At 50.3% G+C, this 23,795-nt stretch overlaps 1 protein-coding gene and 1 pseudogene across 2 annotated transcripts in view; both read right to left on the bottom strand.

Annotated features, from left to right (window-relative positions):
• Nucleotides 1–23,795, bottom strand: part of LOC147604169 (putative polyamine transporter At1g31830) — a 99,601-nt gene that overhangs the window by 15,318 nt on the left and 60,488 nt on the right. For both annotated transcript variants that reach the window (XM_086795455.1, XM_086795456.1), the window contains exon 7: nucleotides 15,442–15,565. In XM_086795455.1, the coding sequence (XP_086651581.1) occupies nucleotides 15,442–15,565 (124 nt within the window). The remainder of the gene's footprint in view (nucleotides 1–15,441; nucleotides 15,566–23,795) is intronic.
• LOC147604170 (uncharacterized) lies at nucleotides 17,092–20,770 on the bottom strand (annotated as a pseudogene).

Here is a 23,795-nt window from a genome sequence, read left to right as displayed (position 1 = left end):
TGCAAGAGCTCGAAAAAATCCAGCAAGACGTAATGTACCACATGGTCGCTAACAGCACCTGATTTGCCACCACCACCCTCCCAGCCAAGGATAGTCGAGCTGTACTCCAATACAATAGCTTCTTCCGAATGCTCAGAAGAAGCGGGGCAATCTGCTGCTCAGGTGACAAATCGAGGCCAATCTGGCATCCCAAATACCGCACTGCTGTGCCGGGAGGGATCCATCTAAAACCGGGGTCCGGACTCCATGCCGGAGTGGGAGCACTACTGATCCAAAAGGCCACTGTCTTGCGCCAATTGATCAATGCTCCCGAAGCTGCACTAAAAACCTGGAGCGACTGCTCTGCCCGAATAAGATTGGCCTCTTGGCCATGCAAAAATAAGCCCGTGTCGTCTGCAAACTCAGCATCAAGCAAATCCTCCCCCCGGACTGGGAGCTGAAGTCCTCTCAAACCAACCTCCTCTGCCGTCAAATACATACTCATAGCCTCCGCAAAGAAGAGAAAAAGGAAAGGGGCGAGAGGACACCCCTGACGGACTGATCTGGTCAGCTCAAAACTCGGCCCCCGACCTCCTGCAATCAGCACCTGGCTGCGAGCTGTGGAATACAAAGCTGCCACCCCTCTGATCCATCCTGGCTCAAAGCCCAGGCGTAGCATAGTGCCCTCTAAGAATCCCCAATCAACTCTATCGTATGCCTTCTCAAAATCGAGAAGCATCACGACCAAGTCCTCGCCAAGAAACCTAGCTCGGGCCGTCGCCTCCCAGAAAGTAAAGATGTTGTCAAGGATACTGCGCTCCTTGACAAATCCTGTCTGAGTAGCATGAATCAACTCCCCCAGGAAGGGCTGGATCCTCAAACTCAAGGCCTTTGCCAAGACCTTGTATACAGTATTGAGGATCGTAATAGGCCTCCAATGCCGAATGTCATCCGATACTCCCTCCCCCTTGGGGATAAGATAGATCAAGCCCTCTGAAAAGCTCTGCGGCATCACCCCAGTGTCCAAAACATGCTGAAAGCCCCTGCGGAGGCCTGGCCCCAAAAGGTCCCAATAGCGCATAAAAAAGGCCGGCGTCAGTCCGTCCTCCCCTGAGCAACTATGTCGCGGCAGGACCCTCAAGGCCTCGGCAAGCTCAATCTCTGACAGAGGCGCACCTAGAACTGTGCGCATATGGTCTGTGACCCTCCTCTGCACATGGGCCCACACAGTCTGTCTGCATACATCTCGATCCTCAGTGGCTGGCTCCGCTGAAAGCAAGTCACGATAAAAAGCAGTGGCAATGGCTCTGATCTCCCCGAGCTCAGTAGCTATCGATCCATCCGGTCTAGCAAGCTGGCGAACCCCTGCTCGCGCATGACGGGGTCCAGTGATCTCAAAAAACTCCCCAGTCACTCTATCACCAAGCTGCGTCCACTGAGAGGCCTGACGACGATAGTAAAACTCCTGTCTCTGCTCCTCTGCCTCTCTAACCTCCTGGCGTGCCTGGCTCAGCTGGGACGCCACCCACTCACATGCAGGCTGCTGCTCCTGAAGGCGCTGTAGCGAAGCAAGGCTGCGTCTCAGCCGTTGCTCCCGCTCGCGAATCTCTCCCAGTCGTGTCAAAGCTGCAGCGTGTAGAAAAGAGCTAAGATCAATGAGTCCCTGGGCACACTGGCCCGCTGCATCCTGGTCTGAGCACTGACTATCATGCCAGATCCTCTCAATGTCCTCAGCGAGACTGGGGTCTGCAAGTACCCTCTCTGGGATCCTCAACTGCAAGCTGGGCTCCCGTGTCCCCTCCTCCAAAGTCAGTATAACTGGCGCATGATCTGAAAATGAGGTGCCAGCAAGAATGCCGACGGAGCCCCCTCGCTCCCCCAACCAATCGCCCACATAAAAGCGATCAATCCGAGATAGATTAGTCCCTCCCTGCCGGCGATCCGACCGAGAGAAACTAAGACTGTCCTGAGACCGGGAAAAAGCCCCATGCTGCCATGCATCAGTGATCCTCAGTGTCATACAAAACCGGTCCCAAGCTGCAAGCTCCGTGCCGTGCACTGTAACATGACTGCCTCCCACCCTATCTGCCGGGTCCTCAAGCATGTTGAAGTCTCCCCCAACACACCAATGTGCGGCCTCTGGCAATGCATCTGTAACCTGAGTCCAGAACTCTGCTCTGGCACTAGCATGATTGGGCGCATAGATGTTGAGCACACCCAATAGCTCATCATGCATCCTCAGAATGACATACTGTGCTCTACCAGGCACAATGATCCCTCGGTCCACAATGGCCTGCCGCCATGCATCTGCAATAACCATGCATACTCCTCCCTGTCCACCCAACGGACCAAACCCTGCAGACCAGAAAGTGTCCCATCTACCAGGCATCACCGAACCATATCTCCGGATCCTGCTCTCACCCAAGTGGTGCTCCTGCATCATCAGAATGTCAATGCTGCCACCAACCAGACATCTCTGTAGCTCCTGCCTCAAGCAGCCTCGATAGCGTATAAAGTGTGCTCCGCCAAGGCCCTGTACATTCCATGAGATGATCCTCATGGATGTCCTACTGAGGTGGATGCTGTCTCAGCCGTACGGCGGGCCTTCGCAAGCGGCTTGGATGGAGAGTAGTCCCCATCCGAACGGCTGCGAGTCTGCCCACCCGGTGTACTGCAAGAATCCCGGATCAGGCGCCAGTGGCTGTGACCCATGGCGACTGCCTCCTGCTCTGACATAGTAACCTCGTGAATGCTCACATATCCTGGGTCGCGCGCCAAATCTGCAACTATGCGCACGACCAAATGCCGAATCCCGGATGTATCCACACCCCCGGGATCCAAGACAAAATGAGCCAACTCCCAAAGTCGGCCTAGCACATCTGTAACCTCCAAATCGCTCATGTGATGTGAAAACTCAACTGCCTGAGTCTTCAACGTGCTGAGAGCGAGCTCTAGAGTCCACTCCCGGTCACAAGGTCCACAAAGAGGGAACGAGAAGGCCACTGCTGAGTCTAGTGCCTCCTCCCCGCGGGCCGGAGGTATCACTACATGCACTCGGATGGGTGCTGGCTCATGGGGGCCCTCTGCTCCAAAAAGCCGTGTGAAGGTATAATCAAACGCCGCCGAGCGCTGTCGAATGCCGAGGCGACTCAGCCGACTACGAATAGATGAAATCCGTGAGGCCCTAATCGGCATAGGTCTCCTCTGTGATGCTCGAGCGAGGTCAGTGCTCAGCGCCCTCCGGACTGCAGGTGAGCGCCAGGGAGCTGCCAGGACCTCCCGGGAAGGCGAGGCGGGCGGAGGGGGAGGAGGGGGAGGCGAGGGAGGAGGAGAGGGAGCCGCTGCCGAGACCGGAGCGGGGGCGGGAGGAGGCGATGGTGGAAGCGAGGCGGTGGGAGGGGATGGGTGTGGGGGAGGTGAAGGAGGGGGAGCTGGCATCTCCTGGTCCTCGGTCGCTGCAGGGGTCTCCTCCTGAAGGGGAGCAAATCTGTTCCTCACGGGAACCCAGTGAGGCTGAGACTGTGGCTGCTGCTGCAGCGGTACCTGGGCGTGCTGCTGTGGCTGTCTCCCTCGACGGCGCCCCTGTCCAGGCTGCCACTCCGAGGTCTCTGTGGCCTGAGCAGGTGTCCCTGAGGCAGCCTGCCGAGCCGAATCTGTGGGCGGGCCATCCGTGGCCTGCTGCTGTGGTGAGGGTCGAGGTCTCCTGCGAGGGCAGGCCTTGGCCAAATGACCGACCTGCCTGCAAATGAAGCACTGGTTCGGGAGCCCCGAGAACTCCACTCTCTGATCAATCCACCCCCCCCCTATCCTAGGTAGCTGAATGACCTTAGGAAGGGAGGAGATGTCAGATACTAACACTCTGACCGAAGGTAGCCCAGCTGCTCTGGCCACCACTGAAGCTGCTGAGGGGCCCGTCTCAAGAACCGAGCCCACCAGTGCTCCGAGCCTGGAGAGGAGCGGAAGATACTCCCGGCGGAGACCTGGGAAACAAACTGTAATATGGAAGAGGCGCTCTCCCTGCTCCGCCGCAGCTGGGTCAAATCCATGCTGCCAAGGCCTGAAGAAAGCCCGAGCACCCCTGATATCCAGAGGACTCATGGCAAGGACCTTGGCAACGCTCTGGGCGGCCTCGAACTCGATCTGATAATGTCCCCGGCCCAAGAGCTGTACATCAAGGATCTTGCCCACATCTGCAAGAAGGCGAGCCTGAAGTAGATCCCTGATCTCCCCTCTGCTGGGGCGAGTGCCGACTATACGGCAGATGGTGGAGTGAGCCTGAAGGCGTTCCACCTCTGCGGTGAGGCTCGCTTCCTCTTCCGGCGAAAGAGAAAGCCTGATGGGGAGGACCTCGGTGGCGGGCGAGGGGGCTGCGGAAGAGTCCCTCTGAGACGAGGCGGGAGGAGTCTCCATCAGAGTCTGAAGCTCAAGCGAAGGCGAGGCGAAAGCGGAAAACCCTGCAAGAAACGGGCTGCACACCAAGAGGCGGAAGGACGGAAGACGAAGAGGGAAAAAAAACCAAAAACCCCCAAGGGGTGAAAAGCAGCACGACAAAGGAGGGAAGGGGGGGGCGGCGAAAAGAGGAGAGGCCCAGAGGGGGGGGGGCGGCGACAACGCGAGGAGGAGGGAGGCGGGGCGCTGCTGAATGGAGGCGGCGATAGCAGGCGAAGAGGCGGGGGGGCGACCAGGCGGCAGCGGGGGGGGGGATGAAACCAGGCGGCAGCGGGGGGGGGATGGCGAACAGGCGGCAGCGGGGGGGAACAGGCGGCAGCGGGGGGGTGATGGCGAACAGGCGGCAGCGGGGGGGGGGGAGGCGAAATGGCGAAGAGGGGGGCGCAGCAGCGAGGAAGGAGGGGGGGGCGGCGCAGCAGCGAGGAAGGAGAGGGGGGGCGCAGCGGCGAGCAGAGGGAAGCAAGCGGGGGGCGGAAGGAAACAGGCGCGAGGAGGGGGGGGGAGCGAGGGTGCGCAGCGCAGGGTGAGGCGGGGAGCTTCAGCGAGCAGATTTTCGAACGTGCCAAATTTTAGTGTACCTATAGCAAGGTTGGTTGCCCGGTACAGTAAGTGGTGGCTCTTCTCTGGACAGTATGTCCGGAGTCCTCGATGCTCACAGTGCGACACACAGACACTATGGAGCAGAACACAACAAGTGACAAGATTGCAAGAGAACAAGACTGCAAAAGGCACAAGAAGTTGGAAGACACTTGCACTACTCCAGAACAGTGTTACATGTCCTTCACTGTACCACGTACACACTCAGCAAAGGTCACAATGAAAAGGATGACACACAGCTCAAGTTGATGACAAGTGACTGCAACACACCTAGGCTAAGGCTACAATGTGGTATGAACGATGAAGCATGGAGGATGTCCTTCAGGATGAGTCGAGGGACCATATAAGCAGTCCGGCAAGACGTGGTGAGGTCGGTGGAGTAGATGGCATCTCCTATCTTTGGTACATGCCCCGAGGTGGCAGCCTTTGGTAGAATCTCCTATCTCTGGGAGATGTCAGCTGGTGCCTTCAATGCCGCTGCGTGCACTTCTCTGTGTCCGTTGTGGTGCGCCTCCGCTTCTGATGGTCCACCAAATGCTCCAGGGTGGTACTCTATGACCTATTGTGATGGTGTTACGTTATTACGGTGTGGCGGTGTGACACTGTTATGGTGTAGCAGTGTGACACTGTTACGCTGGTCCGTCCAGTGTGGGCGCCCTTGGTGGCTACACTAATCAAATGTATCATATGCTTTCTCAAAGTAACTGTATCATATGCTTTCTCAAAGTCAAGAACTAGAATGGCTAAGGGCTGGTTGCTCGCCTTAACCCATTCCACTTCATTCCCAAAAGGATGGTATGTTGCCAAAAATACTCCTCCCTTGTAGGAACCCATTCTAAGTAGGATGAATCGCATTCTACAAGATCGGTTGCAACCTTATACTAACTGCTTTTGGCAAGATTTTATAACCAATCCCAAGCAGTGTAATCAGCCGCCATTGGCTTGTTTGTCTTATCCACTCATTTTGGGATGAGATGAATAAGGCAGAGGACAAACTCGAAGATGGCATCATTACAGTTTCAGGCACAGAGTACTCGGCCTAGGAGGAGTTGATCTAGCATTGAGGGAACAGGACCCTTGGCATTTACCGGAGTTCGGACGCAACCACGGGAGCCTGTGCTTCTCAAGATCCAACAGGAGGAGTACAGGCCCCAACCTTTCCAAACTAGACCGGTTTTATGTGAATGAGTGGGCTTGTGGACGAGGTGGCATGATTGTTAGAAGTCATCTCCTGTCTATTTGTATACACCAGGGCCTCTGTTGTGGGTGTGCCCGCCCGTATATCATTTTTCCACACTCCCCGTATTTTTTTCCTATTTTTCCCATTTTTTTCCTAGTGGTGGGAGGGCTGCCAGGTGATGCCAGGAGCACCCCAATGCTGGCCGACTGGACTTTCTTCAGGCGTGGGCATCTGGGCTGCTGGCCGACTGCTCTTGCACCAGTCGTAGGCATCAGGCTGCTGGCCGACTGCTATTTTATCAGTCGTGGGGTTTTTCTCAGTCGTGGGCACTATCTGTAACTGGCCGACTGCCCTCATGGAGTTGTATATATTGCCCCTCAGCCCCCACCACTTCCTCATTCAGTTTTTCGGGATCTTGTGTATAGAAAAGAGTTTACACACCTATCTCTCTGTGTTTCTTGTGCTGATTATTTTCTGCAGTCTACTTGCTCTTGTCTACCCAAGTTTGGTTATCATTTCCGCTGCATATTCTGACATGGTATCAGAGCCCTAGGCTCTAGGAGATCTTGGGCGTTTTTCTGAGCAAGAGGGGGAGCAACAGGTTGCTGATCGGTGGACTGTTTCGGGCTGAACGGAAAGAGAAGGTGCAAGAGGAAGGCGGGCAAAGGGGCTGGACAGCCACTTGCATATTTTCAGATTTTCAGATTTTTTCCACCCACCCACCCTTTCAGGTTACTCTCCGAGATGGCAGATTTACTAGAGATGGCTGAGAAGCACGTGAAGATTCCGACTCTCCCCACGTTCCCAGTGGATCGTCAGTTGGGCGGGTCCAATTACGGCATCTGGAAGGTCATGATGGAGTCAGTTCTGGAGTCATATGACCTTGCTGATTTTATTATCATAGGGGTGCCACGGCCGGAAGCTGAGGAAGGGGAGTTATTATCGACGAGGAAGGACCGAGAGGCACAGGCACACATGTGGGACCGTGTCAACGCCAGGGTCCGGTCGTTTATATTCCTCAATTGCACACCCACAGGTGATCAACCATGTGAAGCACATGACGCTGGCGAGAGGCATATGGGAGCATTTGGCTTCTTTGTACAACAGGGTGTCACCCATGAAGCGGATATCCTTGGAAGTGCAGATGCAGGTTATGAACCCTGCAAAGTCTTCGACGATGCGGGAACACATTAACAAGTTGCAGGCCCTTCAGCAGGAAGTCCTTCAAGCTGGGAAAGAGATATCATCCGAAGATATTGCCATCACGTTACTTTCCCACTTGCCTGGCCAGTATTCCGCTTCTATTCCTCGTTGATCACGAGTGGCAGGCTCAGCACCATTACTTGGGAGGAGCTTGTGCCAATGGTCTTGGACCAGGAGGAACGTTTCACGAACCCTCCTCACGGTGGAGGTTTGGAGGCCTTAACTGGCCAACGGTCGAAAGGCCGTAATACCAACAAGGGCAAAGGGAAGGCTTCACCGGAGAAGTCTTTTGAGAAGAAGCCTGATCCAGAACGAGAGAAGCTGAAGGCCGAAAGATCGTGTAATGATTGTGGCGAGAAAGGCCACTACTGGAGGAAGTTCCCTAAGCGGACAGGGAAGAGTGCTGATTCCTCAGCCTCAGCTGCGAAGACTCCGGCATTTGTGCACTTGGAGATGGTGGACTCCGATGCTTCATCATCATCGAGCGAGGAGGCAGTTGGCTTCACCGCGAAGGATACCCGGGAATGGATTCTCGACAGTGGTGCTTCCAGGCACATGACTCCATCCCGTGACTTCTTTCTGGATGATCTGAAACGACAGTCCGGTCGTATCTTTATTGGCGATAACTCCACTATTCCGATTCATAGTGAGGGCCGGATGGAGATTATTCCCGACGGCAAGGGGGGCAAGCATGCTTCCCGTGTTCTTTATGTCCCTGCTCTGGGCTTTCATCTTTTGTCAGTGCATGAGGTATGCAAGACTGGCTTTCGGGTGGAATTTGAGGAGCATTCAGTTGCTCTAAGGGACCGTGAGACAGGCAAAGTTGTTTGGGAAGGCGGTGTGGAGAATGGCATCTACAAGCTCTCTGCACTCTCCTCATTGACAGGCTCTCAGGTCGGAGATTTGTGGCACTTTCGTTTTGGCCACTTAAATGTGGATGCTTTGCAGCGCGCCTTCCGGGACCAGATGGTGGTTGGCTTGCCAGATGTTGGAAATAGGCAAGGACGCTGCAGTTCTTGCATACGTGGTAAGCAGCACAAGTCCTTCTGGGAAAGAAAGTAGATCCACGTGAATCTGGTACAATCATCAATAAGCAGCATGAAGTAGAGAGATCCTCCCAAGGATGGTATCTGCTGTGGTCCACACAAGTCAGTGTGAATCAACTCCAATGGTTTCGAAGCCCGCCTGGAAGCCTGCTTCGGAAAGGATTCCCAGGCTTTTGCTCGGTTCAAGGATTGGCACGTGATGGTGGAGAGAGAGTTTGGATTCCAGGTCAAGACTCTCAGGGCTGACAAAGGAGGTGAATTCTCCTCGACTGTATTTTTCCGGTTTTGTGCAGATCATGGCATCAAGAGAGAATTGGCCAATACCGGATCGCCTTCGGAGAATGGAGTTGTTGAACGTAAGAACAGGACTATGGTGGAGATGGCGAGGACCATGCTGGAGCATCGTGATCTTCCTCGTCCACTTTGGGGTGAGGCTGTGGCAACAGCTGTCCATACCATTAACCGCTCTCTGACGACTTCTGTACCCCATATGACTCCATTTGAGGCATATTTTGGCAGGAAACCCGATGTCTCGCACTTCCGTGTCTTTGGGAGTGACGCGTATGTACATATTCCGAAGAAGCAGAGGGGGAAGCTTGACTCCAAGTCCCGCAAGCTGGTATTTGTGGGGTATAACTCTCTTTCCAAGGGATACAGGTTGTATGATCCAGAGAGGAACGAGATTGTTGTCAGCCGGGATGTGGTCTTTGACGAGCATGTTCCAACATCCACTGTCGAGGAGCCGCCACTTCTTGGAGATCTAGAGGAGTCTGATGATGATTCCCAGTTTACTACTCCAGTTGATCCACCTCAGCCATCACAGGAGGTTGAGCCCGCAGCTGGAGTTGAGCCCCCGCGACCACAGGAGGCTCCACGATCTGTTCGAGTACCTAGGTGGTTGTTAGACACCCTTCGGGAGTCGGGTGTCACGGAGCTACCCTCCGAGTGGACCACAGAGGACGGCCCTCGAAGATCACATCGAGTCCGAGATAAAAGCAACACGGCGGAGCTTCTTCAGATGAACTATGCTCTGATGTCTCGTATCATGCGGGATAAAGAGCCCACTTCCGTAAAGGAAGCCCTTTCACAGGATACTTGGAGGAAAGCCATGCAGGTGGAACTTGACGCCATCGAGAAGAACCACACTTGGGAGTTGGTACCGAGGCCGTCGAAGCGGTCAGTCATTGGTGTCAAATGGGTCTTTAAGACCAAGTACGCGGCTGATGGGTCGGTGGACAAACACAAAGCCAGGCTCGTGGCTAAGGGTTATGCTCAGCGGCCAGGCATCGACTACGAGGATACCTTTGCACCGACAGCGCGGATGACCACGATTCGGACCGTTCTTGCCCTTGCTTCTTCTCAAAGGTGGCCCGTGTACCAGATGGATGTAAAATCTGCGTTCCTTAATGGTGACCTGCAGGAGGAGGTGTACGTTGAGCAGCCTCCAGGCTTTATTGTTCCAGGATCGGAAGGGATGGTTTACAGGTTACGTAAGGCCTTGTATGGTCTTAAGCAGGCTCCCAGGGCTTGGAATCAGAAGATTGATTCCTTCTTTATTCGGACTGGATTTCAGAGATCGGTTGCAGATCCGAACCTGTATCTCTTTCGGGAACGCGGCATGGTCACACTTATCATCCTTTATGTGGATGATCTCATTCTCACCGGCGGTCATGTGGAGCACATCGGAGTGACGAAGGCTGCCTTGTCAAAGGAGTTTGAGATGACCGATTTAGGCTTACTCCACTTCTTCTTGGGATTGGAGATCTGGCAGACCCAGAGGGGGTTTTTCGTCTCTCAGCAGCGGTATGTTCTTGAGTTGCTTGAGGCCTTTGGGATGGAGAACTGCAAGCCTATTACTTCGCCGATGGACCCGAACACAAAGTTAACCGTTACAGATCCTTGTGAGCCAGTTGATGCCTCACAGTACCGGAAGTTGGTTGGTTCATTGATCTGGTTGCTGAACACCAGATTGGACTTGAGCTTCTCCGTGGGGCTGTTGAGCTCTTTTATGCAGATGCCATTGAAGACTCATTGGGACGCAGGATTGCGGATCTTGCGGCGGTATCTGCAGAGTACGAAGGATCTGGGACTCTTTTACACAGGAGGGAATGGAGTCAAGCTCCAAGGTTGGAGTGACTCAGATTGGGGAGGAGATCCAGACATGAGGAGATCTACTTCAGGATACACTTTTACCCTCGGCTCAAGAGCAGTTTCTTGGAGCAGCAAGAAGCAGCCAACTATTGCCTTTTCTTCGACAGAGGCAGAGTATCGGGCTGCTTGTGGTGCTGCTTGTGAGGTTGTATGGCTGCGGAGGCTGCTAGGCGAGATTGGGTTTCCACAGAGGGAGCCCACAGTCATCCAGTGTGATAACCAGAGTTGTATAGCTATTGCTCGGAACCCGGTTTTCCATGCCCGGACCAAGCATATAGAGATACAGTATCACTTTGTACGTGAGAAGATCTTGGCGGGTGACATCTTGCTACTTTATTGTTCGACGGAGGACAATGCGGCGGACCTCTTCACGAAGTCTCTACCTCAGGCTACGCTCAGGCGGCACTCCAGCTCCTTGGGGTTGGTTTCACAGCCAGGAGCTGAGAGGGGGTGTGAGAAGCAGCTCCACGCCAATATTCATGAGTACTTGGTGCTGTTGGGTAGCCATTGCTTAAAAAAATGGAGGGAGGATCTAGCAGGAGCAGCGCGGGTTGGGGAGGGAAGCTGGAATTCCTACCAAGCCACGGTGATCATCTTAAAAAATGCCGGCGCATTGCTTTTATTACAATTCTTTATTCAAAAAAAAAAAAAGAGGAAAAGAAAGAAAGCAAGACAAATTGTAGGCTGCCTATCCCACAGTGTAATATCTCTATACTTTTCATGGTATGATCATTCTCTATCTTCAAGATGTGAGGATTCCATTATTTGCTTTTAACATATGCTTATTCTTCTTTGCCTCACCGAGGACAGTGAGAACTCTAGTGGTGGGCGACCTGCAGCCACCAAGGGTGCCTACACTAGATGGAGCACTGTAACATTGTCACCCTGCTACACCGTAACAGTGTCACACCGCCACACCGTAACAACAAAACACCGTCACAGTGAGTCAACCTAGAGTACCACCCCGGAGCATTCAGTGGACCATCGGAAGCGGGGTGAGCAAGGTGCCCACACTAGAGGGACCACCATACAGTGTCACCCCACTACACCATAACAGTGTAACACCACCACATCGTAAGAGTGTAACACCGTCTCAGTGAGTCAACCTAGAGTACCACCCCGGAGCATTCGGTGGACCATCGGAAGCGGAGGCCAACCACAACGGACACAAAGAGTGGTGCACGCACTAGCATTGAAGGCACCGACTAACACTCCAATGGGCATCTCCCAGAGATAGGAGATTCCACCAAAGGCTGCCACCTCGGGGCATCTACCAAAGATAGGAGATGCCACTTACTCTACCGACTTCATCACGTCTTGCCAGACTGCTTATATGGTCCCTCGACTCATCATGAAGGACATCCTCCATGCTTCATCCTTAATACCACATTGTAGCCTTAGCCTAGGCGTGCTTCAGTCACTTGTCATCAGCTTGAGTTGTGTGTCATCCTCTTCACTGTGACCTCTGCTGAGTTTGCTAGGTACAGTGAAGGACATGTAACACTGTTCTGGAGTAGTGCAAGTGTCTTCCAGCTTCCTGTTCCTTTTGCAGTCTTGTTCTCTTGCAATCTTGTCACTTGTGTTGTGTTTCTCTCCATAGTGTCTCTGTATTGCATTGTGAGCATCAAGGACTCCGGACATACTGTTCATAGAAGAGCCACCACTTAGTGTGCCGGACAACCAACCCTACTACAATTGGGGTTTTCTAGAAAGAACCGTTAGATGCATGGGGTTCTCTCGTCAGGATTGGATCAGAGAGGTGTCATGCTTGTATAGTGATGCTCATAGCCGTATACTAGCATGTGGTGAGGAGGATAGTGCTTCCACATATCCTGATTTGTTCGTCAGGGATGCCCTGTGACCCCCTTGCTATATCTCATTGCCAGGGTATCTGGCTTGAGTCTACCGCTATGTATCTCAAGGCCTCCCAGATTTTCCTTCATTCTTTTCGGATTGCCTTGGAGGATTTCTGTTTTCTGCAAGAGCTCTTATAAACTGGCATAAATCTGTTGATTTTTGGGTTAGTGACTTGGTGAGAGTCAATTGGGGTGCATAACTTGGATTTACTTGGAATGTGACTGTGGCCGTCCTTTGGGTGCCTCTGGTTATATGAAGTGGCTAGGCTGAGTGAGATGTGCACCAACATTCAGGCACTCTTCGAAGTCTTCCCATGAAACAGAAAGATGCCTACGCCCAATACCTCAAGGGGAATCAGAAGATTGATGCAATTATCCCCCATGAGTGGCTCACTGGCACATTCCATGATGTATCACCCTAGATGGCTGGGTGCTTTTACCATGACAATTGTAATGGTGCAGGTATTAGTAGCCATGCTGGACCAGGACCAACAGGGAGACCACATATCTTGGCTGGATGGAGTTGATGAGATGTGACACCCATGACTTCATCCCCGGAGCTGTCCTCTACCCTGTGAAAGTTGTGGGTCGCTCACAGAGGCACTGGTCTATTGACCCTCCCCCTGAGTTTGTGACTCAAGGTTCTTGGTGCCTATGGCTTTATGGTGGATGTCCCATTAAACATGTCCCACGGGATCCCGATGAGTGGGAATGGATTGATGCAGCCAATTGTTGAAGAGTTTGACTTTCTTCAATTATAGTGTGAGGAATCCAGACTATTACTACTCGGACAGATTCTGAGGATTCCTACCCTCAGGCCACACTAGGAAGGCTTTGGTATTACTCCATTGATTCAGATTAGGTTTTGGCATTGGCTTTGGCACTCTTACAGGAGGAGCCAGATATCCCATTTCTTCTGGTTATTGCTACATAGTGGTCTGCATGTTAACTGGAGAGCTATCTCTGGTGTGGATCCAGCTTGCCCTAGATGCTCAATAGCCTCTGAGACTGTATAACATTGTCTTTGGAGTTGTAGAGTTTCCTATATGATATGGAGCTCCATAGCTCAGCTTTTAGGCGAATTGAGGAGAGGTACTATCTACATCACTTGGGGCTCTATTGCCTGGCTCAGTCTGGACCATAGGTTTTCTTTGAGGGCGAGGACCATGGCTCCGCTGCCATCACGATCCACAGAGGATGGCCCGGAGTTGCACACTTCAAGATATTCCTTGGTCACATTTCACACCATCCCTGGAGAGACTTGATATGACGTGGGAGATTATTGCCAGCATCATTGCTTGGTAGATATGGGGGGCCAGATGCACTGAGGCGATTGAGTGCACCCAGATTTATGACACTTAGTGAATTTGTACCATTTGGGGAGATATTATTCATACCCCGTATACATGGATCTTCTGGATCAGCGCGAACAAGCACATTCTCTTCATGAGGGAGTGGGATCATGAGATGTTCTTGTCGACTCTCACTGGACTCCTTGGCATCATCGCACCCTTGAGTGGCTGCGATTACCTTGCTCTCTATGATGATGATTTCGAGCTTCTAGCTGTGATTTTGTATTGATTCTTTCATACTTAATACACGAGTCTCTTTCTTGCAAATTTTTTTCCCAGCTAGCTCAATTTCAACTACACAAGGTACCTTATCTACACTAGTTAAAAGTGGGTTCACAAGCTTCTTTTCCGGCATGACGAAGCTATTCTTTGCAAGTGCTTTGGTGTCACCAAGAAGGCCTCCAATTACCTGAAAGAATGAATAGCCTATTTACTTGCTCAAACAACTTGACGAATTAGGAGAGGAGAATGCTGCACTCAAAGAGTGGCTTCATGAAGTAGAAGACTGACTCGCAACCCCAGAATGCAATCCAAATCTAGCAACTGGGACCCCACAGAAAGAAGAAATTGTTGCAAAGGTGAAAGAAGAGATGAAGAAAGACTTACACAAGACTGTAGTGCATCAAGATGGTGGTCAAGGAGATTTGAAAGAACACATCAAATCAGAAGTCACAGCTGAATTGAAGGAAAAAAAGTTGATTCTGACCCTGATGCTCAATGATGGCATGAATCTTGCCTCTTTCTTCTTCCTCCTAGTCAGCAACTGTAATGGCATTAGAAAGAACTGAAGGCCATTTAAATTGGTGTGGGTGGTTTACCCCAAGGATGGTACATGGATGGAGATAAGGAGGGATACTTGGATATTCAACTTTGTGAAGCTACTTAAATGATTGGCTGGGAGCTAGTATTTGCCAATTCACGAAAAAATTATCATGCAATAATCACTTTTAATACCAAACACAATAAGATTGGGGATCCTAAAAGGATACTTTGATCTGTCGGCGGCTTTGATGATCACTGCCAACAGGGACAAGAGGGTCATCTAATATGGGCATCCATGAACATCCACCTTGTGCTCGGCAGACAATCACCACCTCTGTGAGAGGTACAAACACGCAGAACCTTATCACCATCAGCCGGAGGAGCACTAGAAAGCTAAGTTTGTATTGAGTTGTGGGATTTGAAGTCATGATGATATAGAAGGCTATCTTTGTTTCCACACACAAAGGGCTATAAGAAAGCACCTGAGTGGTTGACTCTGGAGTATCAAATTCAATCTTGAAAAAACCATTCCCAAGAGAGAAAAATCTTCGAAGGTTCTAGTGGTTTCTTGAGAGAAACTAATCAACAACCAATTCTGTATTTGGCTGTGAGAACGGGAGGAGCCAAGGATCCTTCCAATGATCAGCTTTACACTCATAGTTCTCCTGAAAGAGTTATGTTGAACAATGAACTAAATGTAAAATTCTTCCTTCAGATTCCATTGTCCCCAAATTTTATGTCGCTTTATATTTATGTGTAATGAAGATGGATTATCATTGTACTTTTAGCCTACAATCAAATAATATTGTGCAGGAATAAAAACCGAGTCTTACTCCCACTATGCCATAATGAAGGTGCAATGCTACCTGCAAGGATGTTGCGTGGAAGGGGAATCCAAAATGGTCTGAAGGCATCTGGCTCTGTGAAGCGTAGTTGTACCAAGGCGCCAAACTTTAGCATTGTTGAAAGTGCATAAAATAACATATCTGCCTAAAATGTCCACCCAAAAAAGAGTATTGATAAAATGATTTTAGTGTGGGACACCACCTAACTACACTTTCAATTCAATAAGTAACACATGGGAATACACTAGGAACACCCAAATAGTTTCTTAAGAAGACTCTCACAGAACCATGAGTACTACGAGGACATAATGAGGGTGACCACAACGACCGCTACCTAATAAATACTCCTGGCTCTAGCCTATTTACACAAGGGGGTCCCTGACCCATTTGGATCATCCAAGCCATGAATATCTCCTGTACTTGGAGTACCGCCATTCCACGTAGTAGCCGAGGTCATTCAATGGAGATGCTCCAGTTGGTGCAGTAGTTATGAGTATCTGTTGGGTGATGATTGTCCACCGTTCATCTTCAGATGCCCAAGAGAATGCTTGCTGAGAAGAGAGTGCAGATATCCACCAAAGCACCAAGAGGATGAGCGGATGTGTGCACTTGACCATGGACATGGGTGTTGTCTGAAATTTTGTGACTCTCTCCCTCTCCCTCTCACATTAATGAAGATGCACAGGCAGCAAGAAGAAAAACATACACGATTGAGAATTGCATGTACAATAGATGAAGAAGGTGGTTATCACCTTTCATGTCAATATCCCTTGACACCATTCATCGACACCCTTTCATATCACTATTACATGCCCATCATGTGCACCTCTGCAAATACTCACTCATCATGTTGTGAGGACAAAAGAGACCAAAGGACCAAATATATGAAAGATCAGAGTAAAACACACAGCATGCAATGGTGATGTGTATATAAAAGATGAAGTCCAGTACACGAGCTCTATGTGAGACTCCGAACATAGTAACATGAAACGTTTTGTCCGTTTCGTCGTTTCGTCGTTTTGAAGGTTTTGTTTCGTTTCGTTTCATCTGTTTTGGATGAAACGCAAAGGTTTCGAAATGACACTTCTTATATATAGATACCAAATTTATAACATAGCCAACCGAAAGATGAAGATACATTTTTTTGGGACTAGCGGGTATGAAATTCATGATTTTGGGAGTAGGTTTTTTGGTATTTTCAAAATTTGGCCAAGAAAAGGAGAGGAAGAGAGGAGGAAAGAAACAAGTTGGAAGGGAAGAGGGAGGTAAGAAGAAAAGGGAAGGAGGTGAGAAAGTTGGAAGACAAGAAAAGGAGAGAAAGAGGAGGAAAGAGAAGGAGGGAAGAGGAGGGGTGGACCGTAGAGGAGGAGAGAAAGAGGAAGAGGAGGCGTGGAGGAGAAGAAGTGAAGGAGCGAAAAGGAGGAGTGGACGTGGAGAAGAGGCGGAGCAACAGGTTGCGGTCGAGAAGAAGCGTCGGATGCGTGAAGTGGTAAATGGGCAGCAAACAAGGACGGAAACGACGGCAAAAATTGCATTTGCAAAAAAAAACCTTTCGCCCTTTTTTTTAACCTCACTTTACATTTGGGCGAAACACCGTTTCGATGGGCAGGTTTCGTTTTGTTTCGAAACGTTTCGTGCCGTTTCGAGAGGGCAAAACAGGTTTTTATGTTACTATGACTCCGAATAAGTAGAGAGAGCTGTTGTCCCATAAAACGCAGATAACAGAGCTGGAGTGACCCTGATGAAAGAGCTGATATAAGCCTGATGCAAACGCTGAAGACAACCTGATGTAGATGATGAAGTCAGCCCTGGTGTGGACGATGAAGTTAGGCCTAATGTAGGCAATGTAAACGCTGCTGTGAGCCTGATGTAGGCAGCCAGTCCAGCAGCAGTAGGCGCTGTAGGTAAACGTGATGTAGGCGGCGAAAACGCTGATGTGAGGCTGATATAGGCGGCCAGTTCAGCAGCAGTTAACGCAGTAGATGAACCTGATGTAAGGCGGCGATAACACTGATGTGAGCCGTCCGTGTTCTGACCAGCAGGAGGTGGCGATGCACACAATGAGGTGCAGCCCACGAAGTGTCCAACAAGTGATGAAACGCAGAAGAGGAAAAACGTAGCCTGAGGTGCAGGGCGCCAAAGTCCACGTGGGGTTGATGATTCGCGTGTGAACAAGGGGGGAGCCTCATATTTATATGAGGTATAAGTCGGCCAGCATAGGAGTCGGTCCTTTTTGGGCTGGGTTAAATACTTGTTTTGGGTATATTTTCACACCCCCCCTCTCAGACCAAAAAGGGATCATGAGAGAAGATGAGGGGAAAAAAAGATTTGGTTGTCGAAGATGAGGATTTTTGTGATTGACCAGAGTATAGGCAACTAGGATTGAGAAGTACTGGAAGAATGCCACAATGCAAGAGGTTTTCACATGCATGAATGCCCATTTTTGGGTTTTCATGCATACATACACCCCAAACACAAAAAATAGAATGCTGTGCATAGGGAATGCAGGATGGAAAAAAATGCAATGCAGTGGGTTTTCACAGGAGCCGTGCCCTCATGGGGTTTTCACTAACTCATGTGCCCGATACAAAAATGGTAAAAAAAAATGAAGGGAGAGGCAGATCCCCCTCTCAATGTGTGGAGGGTGATGGTGGTGGACCGATGCCAATCCGATTACGAAGACGCTCGAGAATGGGGCGGTTGACGGACTTCGTAAGGATATCTGCTTGGTTGTCTGCCGTGGAAATGTACTAGAGTTGGATGGTACGAAGCTCAACCTGTTCCTGTTAAAGTGAAAATGGACACCCACATGCTTGGTACGGTTAGAAAAAATAGGGTTGCCAGCAAGGGCAATCGCACTCTGACTGTCGACGAAGATGGTAGAGGCGGTGTCGATGGAGACACGCATGTTGGAAAGAAGTTGACGAAGATACATAACCTCAATGGTGGCATCATAGAGGGCCCGGTATTCGGCCTCTGCCAAAGAACCTGCACAACGAAAGTGTCCAGCAGGTGATGAAACGCAGAAGAGGAAAAACGTAGCCTGAGGTGCAGGGCGCCAAAGTCCACGTGGGGTTGATGATTTGCATGTGAACAAGGGGGGAGCCTCATATTTATACTAGGTATAAGACGGCCAGCATAGATATATTAACGTCTCCTAAAGGCTGAAATGGCCCATGAGACCAAAAGAAGGTACAACTGATGATGATGATCTATCATAACAAATCTGAAAGAAAGAATGAAAATAGTAACATCCTAAGAGAGCTAAGAGTTGAAAGCTGAACTGCTGAATTGTCGCGGTAAACTCCTCCGGTGGCGGGCAATGATGGCTCGAATCTGCTGATGGTGAGGGAGTCGTGGACGCGATCCTCGTGGTCGTGCGCATCTCGCTCTACAAACGGCAATGGCTCTGTCCAGGGTGACTCCTCTGGAGGGTGGTCTGCCAGGTAGGCCTGTAGATGGGGGAGTAGAGGCTGGTGGGGTTACAGTGCTGGCTCTGCAAAAATCTGTGAGGGCTCTGTGTCTAGGCGGCTCTGGTCCCACTGCCCTCCTGTCCCTCAATAGGCTCTCTCTGTGGCGTCTAAGCTCAAGTATGAAGAGCTGTAAGCACCTTTGGTCCTCAAAGTCCATGATCCGACGCAAAGGTCCAAAGCCTTCACGGAACAGGCAGTGCTACCTCCCTCGGATCTCATAGTAGACAATACAACGACATATATAGTGTTCCTCCGACTCCACCTTCTGATGGCAAAGCTGGCATATGCGGTCCTCTAGTGATATATCCTCATATCTACCTGTCTCTATCCTCAGACAGTGTGAAGAGGTGCGAATCTGTCCAATAGCACTCCGAATACCATGTGAGAGGTGTGTGTCCATGTAAGCATGGCGTATAATAAACCCTCCGAAGAGAGAGGTAGAAAATGACTATGGTAGTGTGCCCTTTTCGTGCCCAATGGCTGCGGGGGCCTGACCCATGTCCTCTTTGTATCTAGTCTCACAATGTCCATCCTGATCACCCGATTCAGCTCTGAACGGCTGAGATCTAAGAACGGGCAGTCCAGGCTGTAAGCAAAAGGCGGGAGTGCATCAATACTCATGCCATGCAAGGCCAGCCATGTGCACATCTGGGCATACCAACACTGGGTGTCTCCCTCATCTGCAAGCTGTTTGGAGGAAGTGAGTGCTAGGCGAGGGTATTTCTGCTGAGGGAGCTCCCATATTCTATGGAGAAAAGTAACTGCACATAACAAAGCCTTAGTAACCACTGGGGCAGCCCCCATCTTTGCCCTGACGATCTCATGTGGTCCAGATGACTTGCTCTGAATCATTCGTGCAATCATCATCACTAATGGCCTCTCCATATGCTGCCATCCATCATTATAGTCTCTCTCTGGTCCGTCCTGTCCTGCCAATGGCTCCCTCCTCTTATGGAAAAGACTAGGCCTCCATATCTCTGCTCCATAGATAAGTGTCAATGTAACCAGAGTGTCAAATAGCCATAGTTTCGTGTGTGGCTCCTGAAACTGTACGTGTGCGCACTGTCTCGCAAGTGCCCCCAAAGCTGCAAATCCTTGTGCTAGTCTAGCCTCTGCTGCCTCCCTCATAGAAAACCGCGGCCCTCTGAAGGTCACCCCAGGTACACATAGGATCTTACATACTCAACTGGCTCTCCTCTAAACGTAAACTGCGTCTGTGTTCTAGTCACCCATGCTTGTGTGGTATTAAATGTCATAACCTTGGTTTTACTAAGGTTCACTGTGAGATCTTTGTCCACACAAAAAGACTGCAATGCATCCAAGTGTCTTTGTAGTCCCTTAGGAGTGTCTGAGATAAGCACAATGTCATCTGCATATAGTAGGATGGGTATCAACACCCCAGCTAGGCTCGTCGCCCCTGGGCCACCCAATCTATCCACATAGTGTGAGACCTCATCAATGTACAGCCCAAAGAGCGTGGGTGAAAGCGGGCAGCCCTGCTTCACCCCAATAGTACTGTTCATTGCATCCGACAAGCCCCCTGGGGCACGTACTCTGCCTATCACTGACTCATACAAAGTGTATACTCCCCACTGCATCTCCTCAGGGACACCAATATCCTGTAGTCTCCTCATAAGCCTGGCACGTGGTACCGTATCAAATGCTTTGCGGAAGTCCACAAAACAACAATATATCCTCCGTCCTCGTGCTTGTCCCTCCTCAATAAGAGCTCTGAGGGTGAGTATATGATCCAGTGTAGTGTATCCCCTCCTAAAACCAGCCTGTCCAGTTGCTCTATGTCCCTGCCTCTCTGCCCACCGGCTCATCTCATGCTCCAAGATGGATCCGTATACCTTAGCCAGATAATGGCCAATCATGATTGTACGATAGTTACTAGCATCATGGGATCCCCGCTCTTAAGCAACGGCACAATAGTGTTCTCTCTCCAACTAGCTGGGAAACCTTCACACGTAGCTCTATTAAACATGTGTACAAGGATTGGGGCTAGAGTATCCCGTGCATATGAGAAATGTTCAGCTGCTAGACCTTCATGATCTTGCGCCCTCCCTATGTGTAGTCTATCAATCGCATCTAGCACCATCCGCAAAGTGAAGAAAACACAATGATCCGGTCGAGGTGATGGCAGGCGCGGAATGGGAGGCTGTCCAGGTACATCATATAGGGACATCGCATACTCGTGCCAAGTCTCAGGTGCCGTGATCGGGGTAGGTGGCTGCCTCTCCTGGAACATTTTCCAAGCCCTCTTATTGTCATGACTCAAGAATAATTGGTACAACTCTGCCTCGAGCTTTGCCAGGTAATCCCGCTTCTTCTTCTGCACAAAGCGTCGGAAGAGCATCCTGGCCTGTTTGTGTGTATGTGCCCCAAGGGCGACATCTCTCTGTAGCTGAGCTCGGTCACAAGAGAGAGCAAAGTGGGCACAACACAAGAATGATTGTATTATGAAAGCATCATGAAACCACCAAGTACAATACCCTTTTATAGGCACCAAGGCCCTATCTTTTGGCTCTTACTAAGGGGTAGTTCACACCTAAAGTGTTCACACCAAAAAGACTTAACCGAGCTGGCTAATAGACCATATGAACCGATAAGTCCGTATCCCCAATGTCACATAATATTTTGGTGTATTTTTTCAACATGTTTCCCTTTGATTTGAACATAGCATAGGAACATACTCTTAATGAATTATAAGGTTAATTTAACACTTCTTCTTTTTTTTCTTTTTTGCTCCTGTTTTTCTGCAGGTTCGCTGGCGACTTCTCTGTGTTTTTCCATAGGTTGGTGACACGAACTGCTTCTTCTGAAGTCTTCTATGCGATGCTCTCTAGGCAGGCTGTTGCATGCACATATGAAGAAAAGGATGCTTGAATTTCTGTGGGCTGCCAATTGCTTGTGCTGGCTTCAATGCTTCTGCTAATGGCCAACTTGCTATGATCACGATCCCTGCTTGCGCATGACTAGGCGATGCCAGGCTGATGTTGATCGCTTTGACAGGTTGATCTATGGCTGGTCAAGTTTCTGCTAGCTTTGTGCAACACACAACTACAAAGGAGGGATTCTACCACAGATGACGGGCTGCTATGATTGCGATCGTTTGTACTTGGCTGCTGAAATGTCGTTATTGGCTGCAGGGTGTACCTTTGCTACTCTACCCAGGATGTAGGAGAGGAGCCATCAACGCTCTGATACCATCGCGTTGTCTGAAATTTGCTGTCTCTCTCCCTCTCTCATGTCAATTTGTTCAAGCATTGATCTGGATTTTTAGACATTAATGTGGATGCCTGCACTGTGGTAAGTCAAGAGGATGTCCAAATATGCCTCTCCAAGAGTGCGGGAGTCCACCACAAGGAGAGTGCGGATGTCCACACTTTGATGACCATGAGGTACACCCAGGCCAGGGATGTTAGCACTTTGACCATGCACATCCCTACAGGTTGCCCACCACTATTCAATTCACTGTCCCAGTGAACATCAGAGATTGCGATGTTGGGGAAGAAGAGATCTGCAGAAGTACACCTTAAGTACTGGGAGAGATTGCGATGTTGGGGAAGAAGAGATCTGCAGAAGTACACCTTAAGTACTGTGGAGAAAAGGTGTCCTGCTCAAGGGTGGTAACAAGGAGAGGAGAGGATACCGAAGAGTGGAATGCTGAAGGGGCCATCACAAGCCAAGCAAAAATATCTCTAACACTATAAATAGAACTGAAAATACAATGGTATGTACAATGAGCAATACCACTTTGGGACTGTCATGAGTGAATATATACAATCAGGACTCATGATGAAATCTATAATGGGGCACTCCGCCCAACATATAACTCAATAAGAACTTAATAAATGTTGAGAAAACTGAACTGTGGAATAAATGGGCTGATTCACAAGGCCCGGTGGATGGAAGGTTGGTGGCGGATTGGTCCAGTGCTGGTGCTAATGTAGAGCCAGATGCAGCTGGTCCTCTCAATGCAAACTGGAGAGTCTAACAAAGCTCTTTAAGCTTTGTTTCTTGAGTCCGAAGAGTGGAGATCTCATCAAACTGCACTCTGGAAGTATGGAGGGTAGTAAGCTCTGCCTCAACCTCAGTGAGACGTTTCTTGGTAGACAAGAGCTATGCCTCTGCAGTGGCGAGAAGAAGCGAGGGGTGCATGGAGGGTTTTTTTTCATAGCAAGAAGCATGATGAGGGCGGCTTCTTAAACCTCACTGTCTGCAAGTGCTACCCGCCCCTTGGGACAATAAAAGGAAATAATCTGACTGGTACTCTGTATACGGATATCCAGCAAAGTACTTTCCAATTGGCAAGTGACGTGGTGAGCCCAGGGAGCGTGGGTGAGGAAAAGCTCGTTCGGAAAGCCATGTGGAAGGAAGATCTGGCCAAAGGGAACTGGGGTGCTGTTCATGAAGGGGAAACACAGAGGAGTCAACTCTAGCGATGGGGTAAAGGAGGTGACTGGATGGAGCGTCCGAGAGATGCGTCAAGAAAGGGCACCGCTAGCGGGGAGGTGATGGTAGGGGAAGACACGATGAGGGGCACTGGTGGCAAGGTGGTGAAGGGGGAGGAGGTGAGGAGGGGCTCCATTGGCAAGGTAGTGATGGGATCCACTGGACAAGGTGGTAATGGGAGCAGTGGAAGATATGACAACTGATAATGAGGATGGCCGTGGACATGGTGCTGATGAGGGTTAATCTGCAAGGCGGATGGGGGTAGAAACGGGCGGTAAAGTGAGGAGGGATGAGGATGCTGATGACAAGGGAATGGAAGCAGATATCTTTTTTTTTTCAGAAAGGAGACTTCTATTAAGTATGAAAAATTTTACAAAATGGAGATTTCACACCAAGCAAGGTGGAGATCTCAACCAATCAGGAACCCTGTGCTACCAATAGGGA

Source organism: Cibotium barometz, chromosome 62 (assembly GCF_041138505.1).
Source record: "Cibotium barometz isolate CiBa-2024 chromosome 62, ASM4113850v1, whole genome shotgun sequence".
Taxonomy (NCBI): domain Eukaryota; kingdom Viridiplantae; phylum Streptophyta; class Polypodiopsida; order Cyatheales; family Cibotiaceae; genus Cibotium; species Cibotium barometz.
This window is presented reverse-complemented; position numbering and strand designations above follow the sequence as displayed.